Source organism: Pteropus alecto, unplaced genomic scaffold, assembly GCF_000325575.1.
Source record: "Pteropus alecto unplaced genomic scaffold, ASM32557v1 scaffold45, whole genome shotgun sequence".
NCBI lineage: Eukaryota > Metazoa > Chordata > Mammalia > Chiroptera > Pteropodidae > Pteropus > Pteropus alecto.
Window position 1 is genome coordinate 33,969,323 of NW_006442491.1, and position 18,368 is coordinate 33,987,690.

General features: G+C 43.6%; 1 protein-coding gene across 1 annotated transcript in view; it reads left to right on the plus strand.

Moving 5' to 3' along the window:
* Nucleotides 1-75: 75 nt before the first annotated feature.
* Nucleotides 76-18,368, plus strand: part of TSHZ2 (teashirt zinc finger homeobox 2) — a 400,060-nt gene continuing 381,767 nt past the window's right edge. The window contains exon 1 of the mRNA XM_015596855.2: nucleotides 76-1,049. Coding sequence (XP_015452341.1) covers nucleotides 1,010-1,049 — 40 coding nt within the window. The 5' untranslated portion in view covers nucleotides 76-1,009. The remainder of the gene's footprint in view (nucleotides 1,050-18,368) is intronic.

Here is an 18,368-nt window from a genome sequence, read left to right on the forward strand (position 1 = left end):
TCGCCCGGCGGGACACTGTTCCTTTAATAGACTCCCTCTGCCTGGCGCTCTGCGGCTGGGGAGTAAATTTCTCCCTGTCATCAGGTCGCGGGGAGAGGAGGAGGAGGAGGAGTTTGTTAGTGTTCAGTTTGTTCAGCCGGATCGATGTTTGCTGGCATCGCCTCGCCCTGTCTTGTGTGTGTGTATGTGTGTGTGTGTGTGTGTGCGCGCGTGTGTGAGTGTGAGTGTGTGTGTGCGTGCGCGCATATGTGGGGGTGTGAGTGTGTGTGAGAGGAAGCGAGTGCGTGTGTGAGTGTGTGTCTGTGTGTGTGAGTGTGTGTGTGTGAGTGAGTGGATTCCAGATTTTCTGTGTTTCCCAAACCCGCTCCTGTCCTCTCGCATATCACTCACAGCCCAGGATCTGACAGCAGCCACAAACCCACAGTGAGTGATCTCTCTCTCCCCCCAGCTCGAATCCGCCATAGAGACCGGCCAGGAGGAGGAGGGAAAGAGGACAAGGAGGAAGAAGAGAAAGAAGCAGCAGCCACTACCTTCCCAGGATCGCCGTTTCTCCCCCCTTATCTCCTCCGCGCGCGTGTGCGTGTGGCGCGTGTGCGCCCCTCGTCCCTCCGAACCCGGTCTTGGATGTGTAATAAAGAAATCAAGTGTCTCAACAGTCACCAAAAAAAAAAAAAAAAAACCAAACAAACAAACAAAAAAATTCCAAAAAGCAAAAACAAAAGAGAGAGGAAAAAAAATCCAAAACAAACAAACAAACAAACAAGGCACAGCCAACCTCTACTTCAAAGCAGCCGGCACGAGCCACCCGAGTCTGCCATCCAGAGAGGGGGTCTCCGGCCCTTGGTGGAGGAGTTGCAGGGGGGATCGTCAGGGGGACAGAGGCCGAGAGACGCCCTAGGAGCCACCGGGCAGGAGGCGGAGGACACCCAGAGAGGCGAGCGAGACCGCGGGCCCCCGCGCGCGGCTCGGGGCCGGGGCGCCAGAAGTGGGACAGGAGCGAAGTAGAGCGATGCCAAGGAGGAAACAGCAGGCACCCAAGCGGGCGGCAGGTAAGAGAACCGGCTTCGCTTCGGGGCTGCCCGGCCGGGCTGCCCTGTGCGCCGAGCCCCTCGCCCGCCCTCCTAGCCGCGCGTACCCCAGGACGCCACCCCCCAAGCTTTTGGGGAAGTCGCTCCGGGTGCCCCTACCCTCCCTGCTAATAACCCCATCGTCTCTCGCCTTCTCCGATCTCCCCAATCCTCCCCTTTCCAGCCTCCGCTTGGGTGGGGGCAGCCATCCCACCAAGCCTAACCTCCTTAAACTTTTTTTCCCCTACCCTCTACCCCACCCCTAACTTTCTCCCAGTCTGGTTCTTTCATCGCGGGCCAAAGTCGGGTTGAGGGTTCGGGGTGCGGAGTAGGGAGACAGTCCTTCCAGCCCCTCATCCCTACGCGTGGTCAGTGCCAGTGGCTTCTGGCCTCGAGGGACAGCGTTTCCTCTCGCTGGGGTTTGGGGCGCTGAAGTGTGAGCTGTGCCCGAGCCTGGGCTGCAGGCTGGCTTTGGGCAAGCAATGGAAGTTTAGCTTTGATCGCCAAGGTGGAAAAAACCACTCCAGGAAATGCATGAACCTTTGAATATGTTTGCTAAAAGGATCCACGTTTGGAAATCTAATCAACACTCTCCAGTCTCAAAAGAGGCGGGGGAAATGCCCTGTAGAACAGTGAAGCAGCTCTGGTTTTTCTTTGCCCAGAGAGAGTTTCAAACTTTGTAAATTGATTTGTGTGGCAGGAACTATCCCATCCGAATCCTCACTTACCACCCTCCACCCCATCCCCCCAAAAGAAGAACAGGTTAATGGATCACTACAGTAGACCTTCTCAAGGATTTTCTTTTTCTTTTGGGTTGCTTAATTGCTTTTTTAATAGTATGCTGGGGTTTTGTTTCTCGGAAGTATAATATGAAAGTTCATTTTTCTCCTGCCAGACCCACCCACTGAAAAATCAGCTTTCCACTTGATTGCTAGTTTTGATTTGACATTTGATTGATCACCTGTCATCTCGCTGCCTTTGATCTATTCATTCTTGATATATATCAATAAATCACTCACCATGGTAACTCAGAGTGCCAGTGACGCAAGCCTTGCCCTCTAGATTCAGAGCCAGGCATGCACAATTATTATCTTGTTTGGCTTTTTAATGTGGGCGTTTTTATTTCTTTGTGTCCTTTAGTTGAATCAGGGCTTTAGGGAAAAGCTTAAGTTGTCTCCCTCCGCCCCCCCTCTCCCCCACTCCGTCTTTGCCCTGTGCTTTATTCAGGCGGCATCAGCTAAGGCCGGTCTTCCGCAGACCCACTAATGCGTTTCCCTCTGCTCCGACTCGTGGGAAACGTTGGGGAGAAGTTCCGTGGAGCACTTTCGTAAACTTTGCAACGCCACCCTCAGCACAGATCCACAGTTAGTTCCAAATCTGGGCAAAGTGGGTGTTTGTGCCTGAACAGGCTGGACCACCCGGCTCATCCGCCACTGTGGCCTGATTCCAGCCCGAATGGCAGTACATGTGCTTTGAAATATCCACAATTATCTTCCCTTCTGAGTGCGGAATGGCTTCCGTAACCGTGTGTAGATGGGTTCAGGTCGCATGCGGAAATATTTATGCAGCTTTGATCTGTTGAATTTTCCCATCGTTTTCCCTTACAGCAAAAATAATTAAAATATCGCAGTGCCGTATAGATTTAGAACTCGCTTCGTCAGTGAGGTGTTCTCTTTTCAACTCTAGCTGCCTCTTTTGAAAACAATTTCTTCTTCCTACCCCTGTCCCTGTCTACATTCAACTCACTTATTTTTTAAAAAACTTAGATTGCTTTGCAATCTGACAGCATGAAGGTGTTCCCTGGCCTTGTAGACTCAGGAAAGGTAAGCCTGCTCCGTCTAGTTCTGGAACATAAGTTTCAGTGTAGCTAGATTATTAGAGATAACGTCCTTATTGTTGTCCCCAAAGAGAACCCTGGGCAACAGTCCAGCAAGATGGGATACTGCCCTGAAAATCACTTTTTTTTTTTCCCTCTCGTAGTTCCAGTAAAGGCCATCAACAACTAGGCAGTAATTTAAATTACTAGAATGACTGGAGAGATCTCTTTTGGTGAGCTCATTACAAAAAGTGCATGGCTCAGAATGGCACTACGTTGATTATAATTATTTTCTGATCAATGAGGATCCAGGTGGACGTAACACGATGCTGTGTCACATTTAAATCAGATCCTTTTCATTAAGCTGGTGTCTACTTGTGCTGGTGCTAGTGTGCGTTTGTGTTAGAAAGTTGTGACTGTAGTTTCAGTTTCTGGCCTATTGTGTCCGTGCTATCTTTATATGTTTGTTTTCATGGCTTTTATTATTTTCACTGGAGGCAGTGGAAACCCTTGTCAAACTGGAAGGGAATAATTCATTTCCTACACAATGAGGCCCCTCTTACGGAATGTATTTGCTCACATGTTAATAAAGCGGGTATTTTTTCATGCGATGTTTCTTTCCTCTGAAGTCATCGATGCTGCACTCTGTTTTAGCTGAGGTGGTTATTCACAGGGAAAGTTAGCTACTTTGGGATTCTTTAGCCAGTTAACATCCAGGAAAATGAAAAAGGTAGGATCCAGGATTGTGGCCTTACTAACTTTTATCACTGCTTATAATGAAACAATGCACAACTGTAAGTAATTACTCCCTTGGACTGATGTTGAAAGCTTGATTTCTAGCTTGATTAATGAATAATGTAGATAGAAAAAGCCTGTGAGTGAATCAAGGCTGAGACTTATCTTTCCCAAGAACTGTTCAAGGCAATTTGATTCCTTTGCATTATTAGTTTTAAGTTCATATTTCAAGGAATCAATTACAGAAATTTCTAATAAAGCAAGTATCCAGATGGAATGAACGAGATGATATCATAAGTGACGGGGGAGTTTTAGTTCTTATTTGTTATGTTCCTCCCCCCTTTAAGGGAAGGGATGTGAGTGAGGTTGGCAGGTCTCTTTAAGGAAACAGCTAAGTCAGAACATTTCCCTCCCAAATGTCATTCTTCTTGGCTTTCTAAAGCTATGCTATTCCACCATACCATTACTTCGGGCAAGAAAAAAAAAGTTTAGAAAGCAGTCTACAGTACCCCAGGGGTTTGTGTGTGTGTGGATGTGTGTGCTTGCTTCCTTGGATGTATATTTCACTCACCACTAAAATGCATCCACTTTCACCTGAAAATATTGCAGAATTCTGTACCAGCATCTTTCCCCCTATCCATTTTAGGGAAGATAGAGAAGACGGCAAAAAGGTAAAACAAAACAGAACAGTGTTTTGATTTGTTTGTATTTTGCAAGATACAGAGTAGTTAAAAATTTAACATTGTAGACTTACACTCTAAGGCTTCTGTTTGCTACAATCTATCGCAGTCTCATGTAATACATATTTTATTTCACCATCCCAAACTATTGTTTTTATATAATGCCAGCCAATTGCAATAGAACCCACAACCTTCTGGGAGCACATACACGAGACTATCTAACGTATATATAAATTACAGAATTCTGCTCCTGCCTACCCAAAGAGGTTAAATGTTTCCTTCTTGCTGACTCTCAAAAGCTCTCTGGCAATCCAGGTCTGAGGAAAATCTTGCAGGAAAGAACAGCTCCCTCAATTTATTTTGTTTATTTAATATGGAGATGAATAATGCAGATTTTGTTTTCACGAATGTCCTTGTGTGGCAGTAAACATTAGACTATTAGCAATCATTACTTAAAAGTTGCAATTTGCACCTTAATAGCACAGGTTATTACATGGGAGGCATATTCAGCAGGGACAACCCCGAATACTGCAATAGAGTATAAAAATGACCTGAGCGATCTCCTTTTCAACCTCATGACAGCAGTGGCCGGACTAACCTGCATGGTCTCCGCCATCTCAACCCGCAGAGCGGGGAGGGGACAGGCAGCTCAGGGTGAAGTTTACCTTTAATTTACTGGCAAGTGAGGTGAGATTTCAAGAGAATGTAAATTGTGGTGGGATGGAGTAGGGACCCGGGACCTCTCACTTTGTTTAAACATACTTCAGATAAAGACAAGTTCACATCTTCAAGATTTAAATGCCGCGTGCTCTAGACCCCTTCACTTACCCAAACAGTATGATTTTAACAGATGAGTGGAAGAAATAAGCACACCCCCAAAGGGGCTCGGCAGTACGAACTCTTCTGGCTATTGTTGTTATTTAAGGCAGATCCCTGAAAAATGAAGGACAGATCCCATAAAGACGCACGCTCTGCCTAGCGTTTTGGATGGAAAGAGATTACTTAAGTGATCCCTCCCCTGGCCCCTCCTGCTTCAGCTCTCCCACCTCTCACCTCACCCTTAAAGACTCAGATTGAATGGGACATTTCAAAAGCCCATTTGTTTTAGGCATTTATTGATTTCATTTTTAATCTGCCATATCAGGACACAATACATTAACCCTAATCAGCAGAGTGCAAGTGACAGGGAGTCGAGCTAGGTAAGGCAGAGGGGACTCTGAGAAACTTCTGGATGGTGAAAAGCTGTTAGAGGCTTGGGGGTCGGACACCGGAGGCTGCTTTTGAGGAGAGTAGGCACCTCCCTCAGAAATACTGGGCATTGATTTTCCTACCCCTTTGCAGTTGTTTTCCTTCTGGTCATCTCGATTCTATTGCTACCGTCTGGGATAACTTCACACCCAACAGATACGTCCTAGGCATCTTTAGCAGACCTGTCCTGGGAACATCTTGCCTCGAACAGAGGCTTAGGCTTTCATTTCATCCCAGCTGACTTCTCACTCGTTCGATGGAATTTCTCCAACTGGATAATACTTGGGATGATCTATTTGTCTTCCCAGTGGTTTGGGAATTGCACTCTCAATTGAGCAGGTTTTAAAGGGGCACCGAGCCTGGCAGTATTTAAGGCCTTCGACACGATGCACTTCTGCTCATCCCTGCAGCCGAGCTTAGGAAAATCAGCCAGGAAGGAAAACCTAGGCCGTGATCATGTTGGTGCGAGACGTGTAAGGAGCTGGCATGACCGAGCTGACTACCCACAGTGCAGCTTCCCTACCATCTCTGTGTCTGTACTATCGGTTTTATTTAGGTATGTCCTGGTCTGGGGAGGCTCAGCCAATATTTCAAAGGCAATGCCTGCATCCACCCCGGTTCTCTTTAAAAAGCACAGAATTGCCTAACAAATTCTATATTAAGACCAGGCATACACAGAGCATCATTTTCGTTTGATGCAAAGTCAGTTGGAAATACATTAAACTAACAGTTAGAGAGTGTCTTGCATCGCTTCCCTGAAGCTCTGCTTTTTCATTACATATTTAATTACAATCAAATTGAGCGACTTTTATAAAGAAAAAAAAAATCACAGTGGTATTAAAAGAAGCTTGGCACACAAATAATTTTATTGCTTTGCAAGTTGAGAACGCCGTTGTATTTTTATATCTTAGGGAGAATTTTATTTTCATTTTCTAATGTTGTGATAAATACAGAAGTAGTCTGTGTCAGGGAGATCTCATCCTTCTACCTCATCGAGCCTGCTCACCCTGGAAGAGGTTTTCATATCCATTTTTTAGTAATTTGTAACAATTTGGTTTTTTTTTTTTTTTATCATTTAAAGTTTTATAAGTTCCATTAAAAGTTAGAAATTCTCCTGTTCCTTAGGGCGACCTCTGGCAAGCATCTCTTCGATTATGAAGGTGCTTAGTCATTCTAACCACATAAGAAAGAACCTCACTCAGAGTTGTTTGCTTTAGTACCTGGATAGTGCAGTGAGAAAAAACACCACCTATTTACAGGCCTCTGTTATGTGACACTGTTTTCACTGGGTTTACCATTTTTTTTTTGTTGTTGTTCCTACTACTGACCTTTCAGTCACTTGTTGTAGGAACTTTTTCCAGAAGGAAGGATAGGGATATATTTAAAGTGGGTTTCAAGAGGCTCTGGATCTTTAGGACACGATAATAAAAATTAGAGATTTTAGAGCCCACATATCCACTTCTGTACTCTGTCTGCAAACTCATAGGAAAGCATCTCTCCAGCAGTGGGGTCGTGTTTGTGTTGCTCATTATGTCGGAGAAGCCATTGCCAGGGTATCTATCGACTCACGTCCTTTCTGAAGACACCATATACACACACAGAAAAGAAATCCAAGATGCAAGTGGGAATTGCTGATATATTTGTTTTCAAAGCAAACTCTATGGGTGAAATGATTAAATCATTCGGGGGGATTTGAAAGTCATTAACATAGCCATTTGAAATTTTCAATTCTTGCCTCTCAACCTTTTGCATTCCTTCTACAAAAAAAAAAAAAAAAAAAGTCCTCTGGGCACCCTCAACTGTTTTGTGATGCCAAAGCGATGCCTAAAATTGTTTAAAATTTTAGAAATTAAAATTCAGGAGGCACGGCTAGATAATCCTATCATTAATTTATCAGTATTATTTAGTAGTGCTTAGAACAACAGGGAAATGCACAATGCAAAAGTTTTAGAGATAACGAGATTAGAGGAATTACACAGGGACAAAAAAATACCTGGATCATATCTGAAAGCATTTATCTCGGATTTCGCTCATCTAAATGAGAGTTGTCTTTCCATCTGCGTTATTTAAAAAAAAAAAAATTTTTTTTCAATATTCCAGTACCTACTACCCAATCTGAAACAGGGGCTAATAAAATAAAGCCCTCTCTGGGTATACAGAAATATGGGACAGTATAATGCATATTTTTGTAAAAAATAGTTTTAGAAAACTAAACGTGGGCATGAAAACTAAAAGTAAAACCTCGACAAGCTCTCTAATATAGCTAGCTCAGGGTTCAAGATCGGAAACTTCGTTTTGGCAGGTTAAGAAGAATATAGCATTGCATTTTAACTTCACGTCTCCCTTTGGCAGATGAGAAGCAGTGAAGCAGGGACGGTTTTTAAGGAGCTTTTTAGCTCTTCTGCCTCTCTCTGCAAAGACTAATTTAATTGAACAGCTGTAGTGTCCATTTATGCTAAAGGAAAAGCCTTGTTTTTATAAGGCTGCCAGACACTGAGGTGGGTTTAAAAAAAAAAAAAAAAAAAACCAGCATTCTGCAGTTTCTGTTAGTACAAAAATTAAGACTACTGGCCTTAATTAGTTGAGTGCTTTAAGAACCGAATGGATACTCTGAAGTCGCCCCTGAGCTTTCTTCCTAAAGTGGCATCTAAGTCGTGTCTATGGAAATTATATAGTTTAGATATGAAGGTGGGCAGAACACAGTTCCTGTTTTTAATGAAAGTAGCTACAAGGGGCTGAATGATATAAAAACAGAGTTGGCAGCGGCCATTCTGTTTGTAATGAATTTGGAAGAAACTTCCCTAATGCTTTATTGCATCACAAAAAAAAAAAAAAATTCATGAAATCCGGTGACCTAGGACATACAAAAAGGAGACAGCAGGTCAAGGTCATCTATAGAGGAGAAATGACTTGTGTGAGTGAGAGCAGCGGCATATCCATATTTCTATATAAACTGCAGGGGGCTTACTTTAAATCACTTCCATTTATCAGATCCTTAGAATTTTCTATGTATTTAGAAGCCTTTCTTTTATACTCCAGGGAGATATGAATAGCTTCTGGGCCAAGATGATGCTGTAGAGAAGAGTTAAATCTATTCGGTACCATTTGGTACAGAAGAAATGCCAAAATGAAAAGCTGTAAGCGTGTTTCATATCAGAGTTGCCTTTGGCTGTTTTCCTTTATTAGAAAGTTGGGTGCATGGCTTTGTGCTTCTTGTTTTCCCACTTGGGATTAGGTTTTAGACTGTGCGTGGAGCCGTGGAACAGGAGGAAGTGGCTTGATTTCTGGTTACAGCTTTGCCCACTCTAGCTCTGTGGCCCTGGACAAGCTCGAGAGATAAACCTGACTCAAAGGATAAGAATGTGAGTTCAGGGGTCAGACTGACCCACATTCGAATCCCTAGTTGTATTTATTTCCTTTTGACCACGTAAACTTGGACAAACTGCTCACATCTCTGTCCGCACTTTCTAACCTACAAGATGGGGGGTAATCAGAGTTCTTAAAGCCCTTTTTGAAAGGATTTTACAAGAATGGGGATGCACTAAAACGATTAGGGGCCACACATACCTGTGCTCGTGTGTCTTTACCCCGAACAGTAGACCATGAAAAATTTATACCGAAAGGGAAATGAACAACCCAGCAATTATCGTGGGACTAGGGGTCCAGGGCTCGAAAAAAATCAGACATGGGAGCATTTCGATTTGTAAAACTGGAAATACAATCACTGGGTGGTGTTTTAGCCCCTTCTCCTGAGAATGACTTATGCTTGGTGGGTCGGAGCCCTGAACCAGCTCCAAAAAAAAGTGTGTGTTTCCCAAGAAATAGGAATTATAGCACCAGCACCAACAGCTCCAATGGCAGCAGTGATGATACCTTCGCCACGTACGTGCTTATTCTACGCCGGGCACTGCACCAAGTATTATTTCCTGAGTTCCTACTATGTGCTGGGTCTTGTTCTGGTCACCAGGTTAATAGGATGGGTATGACCCCTGGGATCTGACCCTCCAACTGGGGGAAGCTAGAGAACATACATGTAAATTAACAAAGAAGAAAGCTAATTTTCATATAGAAAAAACTTGATGACAATAGCTCTCTAAAAGCAAGAATATGATAGTAGAGTATGGATGCCAGGGGAGGGGGCGTTCGAGCTGAGTCTTACCCTCATAACAGCCCTATGCGCTAGAAACTCGTGTAATCCCTGTGTTACTGGTGGGATCTAAGTAACTTGCAGAGTAACTCATTCAAGGTCATACAGTGGCTGAGCTGAATTTGAAACTTCCTGCTTCCAAAGACCCATGCACTTAATCTATTGTGATGGTTTATCTAAAATAGCCATCACGATTCACCAAGGAAGGACCCTGAGTTCCTGTTATTCTCCCCCTGCATCTCTTGTGATGGCTAAACCTGTAGGGAGGGTATCGAGAACACTGGCAGAGGATGCTGCCTTTAGTGGCATCTCCAAACAGAATCTTCGGGCCATCTTTCTTACATGAAGTCAGTTCTTCCTTGAGTGTTTCTGAATGTGTGTGTGTGTGTATGTGTGTGTGTTCGTTCACCCCCCCACCCCACTCCCAATAAATGCGCATTGGTCTGGGTCCTGGACCCACCTCTCACACAACTCGTATTCCTATGGGCGAGACCAAAAAGCTAGCAAAGAGCTAAATACGTAATACTGAATAGTTCTAATTGTATTTCATAAAAATAAATCAGGATTAATGGGGTAAAGAGTGAGGGGAGGTTTACCGTTTTAGATAGCGTGGTCAGGGGTGGTACAGAGTGATCACACGGTAACACTTGGTCAGACCTGAGCCCAAAGGAAGGGACTCACCAAGCACAGATGCGGGAGAAGCATTCCAGGCAGAAGAAGCAAGAAGCACCCAAGGCCAGAATGGACTCGCATAGTTGAGGAATCCGAGGACGCCACTGTGGCCCTGGCCCATTAAAATGGGGGTGATAAGAAAGGTCACGTGTGGCCTTCCAGATTCGATTCTAGGTGAGCCGGGATGCTGCTGGAGGGGTTCGGGCAGGGAAGCTGTGTGATCCAAGTGGGTGATTAGCAGAACATAGGCACCTGTTTGTATTTCAAAGGTGGCATGGACTTTGGCTTGTTGGCACACCCCGTCCACTTACCCGGCCCCTTAGTGATGATAGTAAGTAGAGGTGACACCTGGAGATAAAAAGACATGCCGAGCTTTGATGAGAGAGTTGACTGGTGCTGGGATGGATGGCATCGTGAGGCTCTGGAAGGACAAATGTCAAGAGCCAAGCAAATCTGGGATCCAGTTGCATCTCTCCCTACTCAGTAGCCAGCCACGTGCTTCAAGAGAAGTTCCTTATCCTTGCTGTACCTCAGTTTCCCCCTCTGTCAAATGGGGACAGGTTATTTCTCACCTGTTGTGGTTGTAACAATTTGATAACGTGATGTAGATGGAAGCCTTGGTGCCGTGCCTGGCATTTACTTTGCATCTTCTTCATAAATGAACAGTTTTATTCTCCTTCCTGTTTTGTTACTTGTTTGTGTTTTTCTGTAGGAATTCCAGGAGAAATCTAGGCACTTGAATTAGTCCTCGGTACCTATTAGGCACTTAAAAAATATTTCCTGATGAATGAATAAATGAGGCTGTAAATAAATGAATGAATAAACACTTCAATTACTGTATTACTTTGTATACTAATTAATTACTTTTGAGGATAAGGATCTCTTTTGCACATCTGACATTTTTTGGCAGACCTACGTACCAATCATGATCATAGCAGCACTTTGAATATTTATCAATTTAGGAAATATTAGTGACAGAGACTCTGATTTTAGTAATAACTTGTATTGTTTCCATCATGACATCATCTGCCTTCAAGTGAAGAGCAGTGATTCACTTTTTTGCAGTAAATATTTTTTATTCATCTTATAGACGCTGCTTGCTGACGATGTAGATTTGCAGACATCCTCATTAAGCCGAGAGCCCGGGATGGAGGCTCCCCGATGGAGGGAGGGGCTGTGGACCCTCATTTCTGACCCCGAGGTGGACCTCGCCCTCTCCTGTCCCGTCCGGTCTGCAGGTGCTCTGCCTGCCTGTCGGGCCCAGCAACCTCCAGGTGCTCCCAGCCTCGCAAGGTTTGGCCACTCACCCTCCCCTCCCGGCAAACCTGTGCTCATCCCCTCAGGCCCAAGGCGGCAAAGCTTAGGGGTTGTTAAACTCATAGGGGAAGGCTACAGGCGTTTCCTGGTAACGCCTTCTGCACTTTTTAATTGTCACCTTCAGATAAGTGGCTGGTGCCTGTTACGATGTATCTTAAGACAAAGAGAGTCAGAATTGCAGAGAGCACTTGGAGATTTTTACTACCCGCCCCAAAACCTTTATTTAACCACTATTATTGAGGGTCTACTGTGCACCAGGTACCGTGGGAGGTGCTGGAGCTAGAGCCTTGAATAGAATTGACGAGAGACCTGCCTTCTCGAAGCTCGCATTTAGTGTGGCGGACACGGCACAAACAAGCAGGCAGATCTATATGTCGCATTGTGTCAGGGTGCGGGATGCGCAATGAAGAGAATTACGGGGCAGGGCGTGAGAGCAGGGGGAGCTGTCTCAGGTACGACGTTCAGGAAAGACCGGAGTCTCTGGAAGTGATTCTGAACCTGGGCTCTGAGTGGACTGGCAGGGAAAAGAGTCCAGCAGCAAGAAGGCCAGGGTGGCTGGAGCAGAGGGAGGCGGGGTGAGGGATAAGGACAGCAGTCAAAAGCTGGCAAGGAGCTGGGGTCCCACCTGAACCCCAGAGCCTCGGAGGACAGGGAGCAGGGAGACACCGGATCTGACTTAAGGTTTAACAGCCTCGTTCTGGCTGCCGTATTGTTTGACAGGGACCCGGTAGGTGGACTACTTAGAAGGCTCCAGCCTCAGTTGTCAAAAGCTGGTGATGGTTTGGGCCAGGCTGATGGTAGAGCAGATGGGAGATGTGGTCCAAAGGAAGACAAGACGTGCAGGTAACTGCAGGTGGTGGAAAGCGTGTACTGAAAGCTATGCGTGGAAACCTGGCTGTTTATGCTGTTAATACTGTCTCTACTTCTTTGACTTTCTAGTTATATGTAAGGTGGTTACCGCAAACTGTCAGTCTATCGTTTTCTGAGCCAAAGTGGAAACAAGGCGAAGTGTCTGGAGCTGCATTTGTTGTAGAATTGACTGTAGGGGACGAGGCTGCTCTTCTCAAAGCAGATCCTGGCGTCTTGGAGTCCCCTCTTCACACACCCCTCCATCCGCGTCAGACGGCACAGTGTCAGGGCGTGGGGGTAGACCCCAGGGTGGTACGCGGTTCCGTTTCTCTCCAAGGGGTCACTTCCTCGTTGTGTGACCTTAGGCACTTTTACCTCCCAGACTTTCAGTGTCCCCATTAGCGAAGCAGACCCACTAAAAGGACTTCTCCTTGAGTTTTTACAAGGCTTCATTGAGATAAATCAGATAACATGCTTAGCACGGTGCCTGGTACGTGGTTAAGTAGTCAATAAATTTTAGTCAGTATATTAACAAGTTAATAATCCTCTCCATGCCTTGATTTCCTTATCGGTGAGATAGGGATACTAGACACTCCCTCTTGGGTCGTTGGGAAGAACAAGTTATTAACACCTACAAAGCACTTAGAACAGAGCCTCATACACAGTAAGTGCTCAATACATATTGAATTACTAAAATAATCACCATGACTCTGAGCTTTTGACTTTGAAGGGATCCTATGTTTGATTTGCTTTATATTCACGAAGCCTGGCACATAGTCGGTGCTCAGTAAATGTTTGAAAGAATGAGTGATGGTGACGTGATGATTAGGAGGCAAAATGAGAAAACCCAAGGGGACGAAGTTGTGCCTCGGGGGGAAGGGTCAGACGACGAACCGAAAGCACCATCACATCCGGTGGAAACTCCTAATGCCTGCCTCCTCTGCCTGAGCCCGCCAGAGCTCTGCGCCATGTTTTAATGAGGAAGGCAAGCCCCACCCTGAACGTTTTTAAAGACGGAGCTGCTCTATCATGATGGTGGATAATTTTAAGCAGCACCGAGTCACACGCAATGTGAAAACAATGTCCCCTCTTCGACATGGGTTCAACCCCTGTGTCTTGGGAAAGTCTCATTCGGTGTTGGCCTGTCTTAAATGCCTCTCTCAGAGTTGTTTATCAGAACGAGCAGACCTCCAGTTCAGAGACTTTAGCAAGCACCAGTATCCAGTGAAAAATAATAACACTTGGATTTCCATTGTCTGATTACCATCACTTATGACAATTATACTGGTTTTCCACTGACTGTAGTGACATAAATTTTCATTGTAAAATGAAATCATGTAATAAAAGAGGGAGTCATTCTAAGGGGTTGTACAAAGAAAGCGATAATAGCTGGGAGGAAGATCTTGCCCAAACCACAAAGACGGGCGGAATGACTAAAGGTGAGGACACTGTAGACGCCGAGGCATGGGCAGGGCACAGGATTGGTGAACCAGATGTGAGCGAGGGCTGCCGAGCCACACTCGGGTCAAAGAAATGCCCGGAAAACAGAGGCTTGTGTTAAAACTTCAACAAAAAAAAAAACTTTAGAAGTGGGGCGGAACTTCCCCTCCCAGGATATCAGACAGAAACTCCAGAAAGTCTCTAGTGGCCCAGGAAATTTTGCAAATATGAAAGAACTGGAAATGACGTTCTGGGGTTACACCTGGAGTCAACCAGCGCTTCTCAACCTGTATTGAGTATCCTCGTCACTCGGAGAACTCATTAAAATGCAGCCTGGCAGATTCCCAGGCCAGAGCCCAGGATCCCACAGGCGGAGGGTGAGGCCAGTGAATCTGCATTTTAAGGACCAACTGTCGCTTTGAATTATAGGAATTTGGAGGGAAATCTATGTTCTCTTCTTTTTCTCCTCCTCCTTTCCCCTCCTTTCTCTCCCTGCTCCTCCCAAATGCCAAGCACTTAAACATTTTAAAAACTATTCGAGGAGTCCATTTTCACTTTCTGCCTTTAGTCAGGAGAAAAAAATGTAAGCGATCTCTCTCTTCATGCTCGCTCTCATGGCAATCACCAGTGCCTTTAGAAATGGTGGAGGCCATTTTGCCTAATGTATCTGCTGAGAGATGCATCCATTTCTGCATGTATCTGCCTGGTCACAGCACCAAGCATCAGAGCCCGGAGAATTCCTCAGTTAAGCAGGAGAAAGACAAGCCTTCCAGCAAATGTGTAACGGGGGCTCCATCTGCTTAGAGACCTGCTGGCACTCTGGCATTCTGGATACGAGTCAAGAGACAAATAAACGAAGGGAACCTCTCAGACCAGGTTCTTTATTTCTCACACTCTAAAGTTCTGGAAACTACTGAATGAGAGGGCGGAAACCACCTTCGCTTTCTTGTCATTCTTTTCCTGTTTCCTCACACTTCCTTTAGTGATTCCTCTTCCTTTTTATATCCACCAGTTCCCTCTCTCTTTCCTTATTCTTTCCAGCAGTAACACTTCCAATCCCTTTATGTTGAGCACCTGCGCCTCCATGTAATAAAAATGACGATGATGACGACGATGAAGATGCTACTAAGCGTGATGGTCATAGTCACGATGGCCATCGTCACGACGGCCACTATTTATTGACCTGGATAACAGTCAACCAAAAAGGACACGGTGATTTACATTCACCAAACACTTTTACATAAAGTCTCTCCCCACGACATCCCCAAAGCTGGCTATGATCACGATTGGTCCACTGAGTAGATAAGAAAACCCAGTTTTGGAACTTTCAAGTACTTCGAAGATCACGCAAACTTCTAATTACAATATCGAAACGTGGGTCTATCAAGAGTCCAAGTACTGAGAAACTATTTTGCTGCTTCTCATAATATTTAATGCTTAATAGCAATGAGTCAAACAGATACTCAGTCTAGTACAGATGCATGCAGGCCAAGGGAATGAATTAAAATTTAGTATTTGCTCTTGGTAAAAGTCAGTTGTGTCAAAGAAAAAAAGAGAGAAAGAGAGGATCATCCTGCTTATCTAAATCCCTAACTATCGTCTTTAAAAGTTGAACCTATGAAGATAAAAAAAATATAGGATTTTTAAAACCTCTTGAGCTTTGCAAAATGGTATTTTCATAAGTCCATTTCTGTTTTATTAAAAGTAGAAAACAAAAACATGATAACCCCAATGCAGTCCATCGGGGGTGTCTCATCTCAGTAAGTATTCGTACTCTCCGAGGCTGTGTCCTGAAGTCAGACACTTCTCATCTGCCCCCCATAAATCTCTTGTAGGCTCCACGACTCTTCCTGGCCACCAAAAATGTGGAACCCAGGCAATGACACTGCCCCGGGATTTCTTTTAGCAAACGAAAAGCTCCCCTTGCAGATTTCTCCTTTAGAGTTCTTCATAATATTTATGGCCGGGGTCTCTAAAGGTGTTTCTTACTTGTAAGTATTTAATTATAGGTGACATTTAAATGAGTACTCTGAATAATATGAAAAAAAAAAAAGATGACCTTGAAATTCAAGAATCATATCTAAGAGGGAAAATGTCGCTTACAACAAATCATGATAGAGTCTGTCGTGAAAAAAAAAATCGACAGTAGTTTTCAGTTAGTGGTGGTGAGGAAGAGGTTGTTATTTTTTGTTGTTTTTTTTTAACGTGAGCGACATTTTTTTTAAATTGACATATAATTGACATACAATATGCTATTTCAGGTGTACATCAGTGATTTGCTATTTATGTACATTATGAAATGATCCCCACGATAAGTCTAGTTACCATCTGTCACCATACAAAGTTATTAAAATATTATTGACTATATTCCCTAAGCTGCACATGACATCCCCATGACTTATTTCTATTATAACTGGAAGTTTGTACCTCTAATTTCCTTCCCCTATTTTGCTCGTCCCTTTAGGCCTCCCCTCTTACCACCAGTTTGTTTCCTGTATCTATGAGCCCGTTTCTGTTTGTTTGTTCATTTGTTTTGTTTTTCAGATTCCATATATAACTTAAATCATACAGTATTTTTGTTTTGACTTATTTCACTTAGCATAATACCCTCTAGGTCCATCCATATTATCACAAATGGCAAGATTTTATCTTTTGATGACAGAGTAATATTCCATTATATATATGTACCAGTTCTTCCTTATCCATCTATTGAGGGACACTTAGGTGGCTTCCATATCTTGGCTCTTGTAAATCATGCTGAACACAGAGATGAATATACCTCTTCAAATTGGTGTCTTTGTTTTCTTCAGATATGTACCCAGAACTGGAATTGCTGGATCGTAATTCTGTTTTTAATTTTTTCAAGGAAGCTCCGTGGTGTCTCTATAGTGACTGCACTGTATTTTATGTTCCTATAACATAAGTGGCATTTTGAACTAAACTTTTGTAATGCTACAAAGTTTGGCAAACTGCCTGGCCTGATCTGAAGTTATTTTAATGAGAGATGGGATGAAATTATCATTCTATTTTATTATCTTTAACATAAATTTTTCTTTATTAATATTGGATGGAAATAGTCAATCAGACGGAATAGAAGAAAGAACTGTCAATAATACGATGAGCTTATTTCACTTGATGAGTAAATTTCAGATATAAAGGTATTAAACTTTGCGGATAACGTCCTCTTTAAACACCAAACTTAAAATCTCTGAGCCTTCATCCTGTGATATAGGCACGTGAAGAGTGCTTATTTCCAAGTACCATTATGAGGATTTAGAAAGTTGATACTTATTAAGTACTTAAAACAGTGTTTAGTGCATAATAAGCATTGAGCAAATATTAGTATCGCCCCTCACTTTCTCCGCAGAGATAAGCACTATGAAGAATTCAATGTGTATATCCTCCATTATTTATAGTTTTACCTGCATTATTATTCTTTTGCATATTTTTAAAATTTGTTATGTAAACAGTTTCACACCATATTTTACAAATTGTTTTTTCACTCTATGTTTGGTTCTCTATCCAAGTAGGTAGGTAGGTAGGTAGGTAGATAAGTAGATAGATAAGTAGATGGTAGGTAGGTAGATGGTAGGTAGGTAAGTAGGTAGGTAGAGAAAGAACGAGAAAGAGAAGATAGATTTTTAAAAAGTAGATGTAGCTAATTCCTTTTTATAAGCTTTATAATAGTTCACTATAAGCGTGTACATTTTTACTCATTTATCAATTCCTCTGTTAATAGGCATTTAGCATATTTTAAAGTTTTCACTATTAGGCATAATCCTGTACTGCATATTCTTGGGAATTTTTACAGTTATCATAAGTAATTTACAGAGAGAAAAACACTTGTGAGATTTTACTGCATTTAGCGAGAGAATCAGTTGAGAAAAATAAACAATATTTAAACAGCCAGTATCTCATACTTTGAACGTTCCTGTGTCTTTGCTGAGATGCACACTTCCCTAACCAAAAATTCAGCTGGCTGATTTGCACGTAATAGGCACTTGCTAAATGTCTGCTGGCAGTAAGTAAACGGCACGTAAATAAAATGCACCAGTAGCCCCAGTAGTGAATGAGACTCAGCCGGCCATCGACACGGCTGGGATCCACGTACGGCAAGAAAACTGTTGTTAGCTGCCTTGGGGTGGGGTGGGGAGCAGAGACAAGTAAAGAGAAAAGTATGAACCACAGAAAGGAAATTGCATTTGTCCTCAGAGTTTGTAATGGATCGAACTTCTTAGCCGGACGGCTGTCGCCTTATGGTTGCTGGAGCTTCGCGGGGTGTCAAACGTGGGTCGGGGGCCCAGGGAAGGATTTTGTTGGTCAGTGTTACAAGATAGACCATTAACAATAGTCAGTCCTGCAGTTTCACATGTTAAGTGGTTAAACTGCAGTTTAGC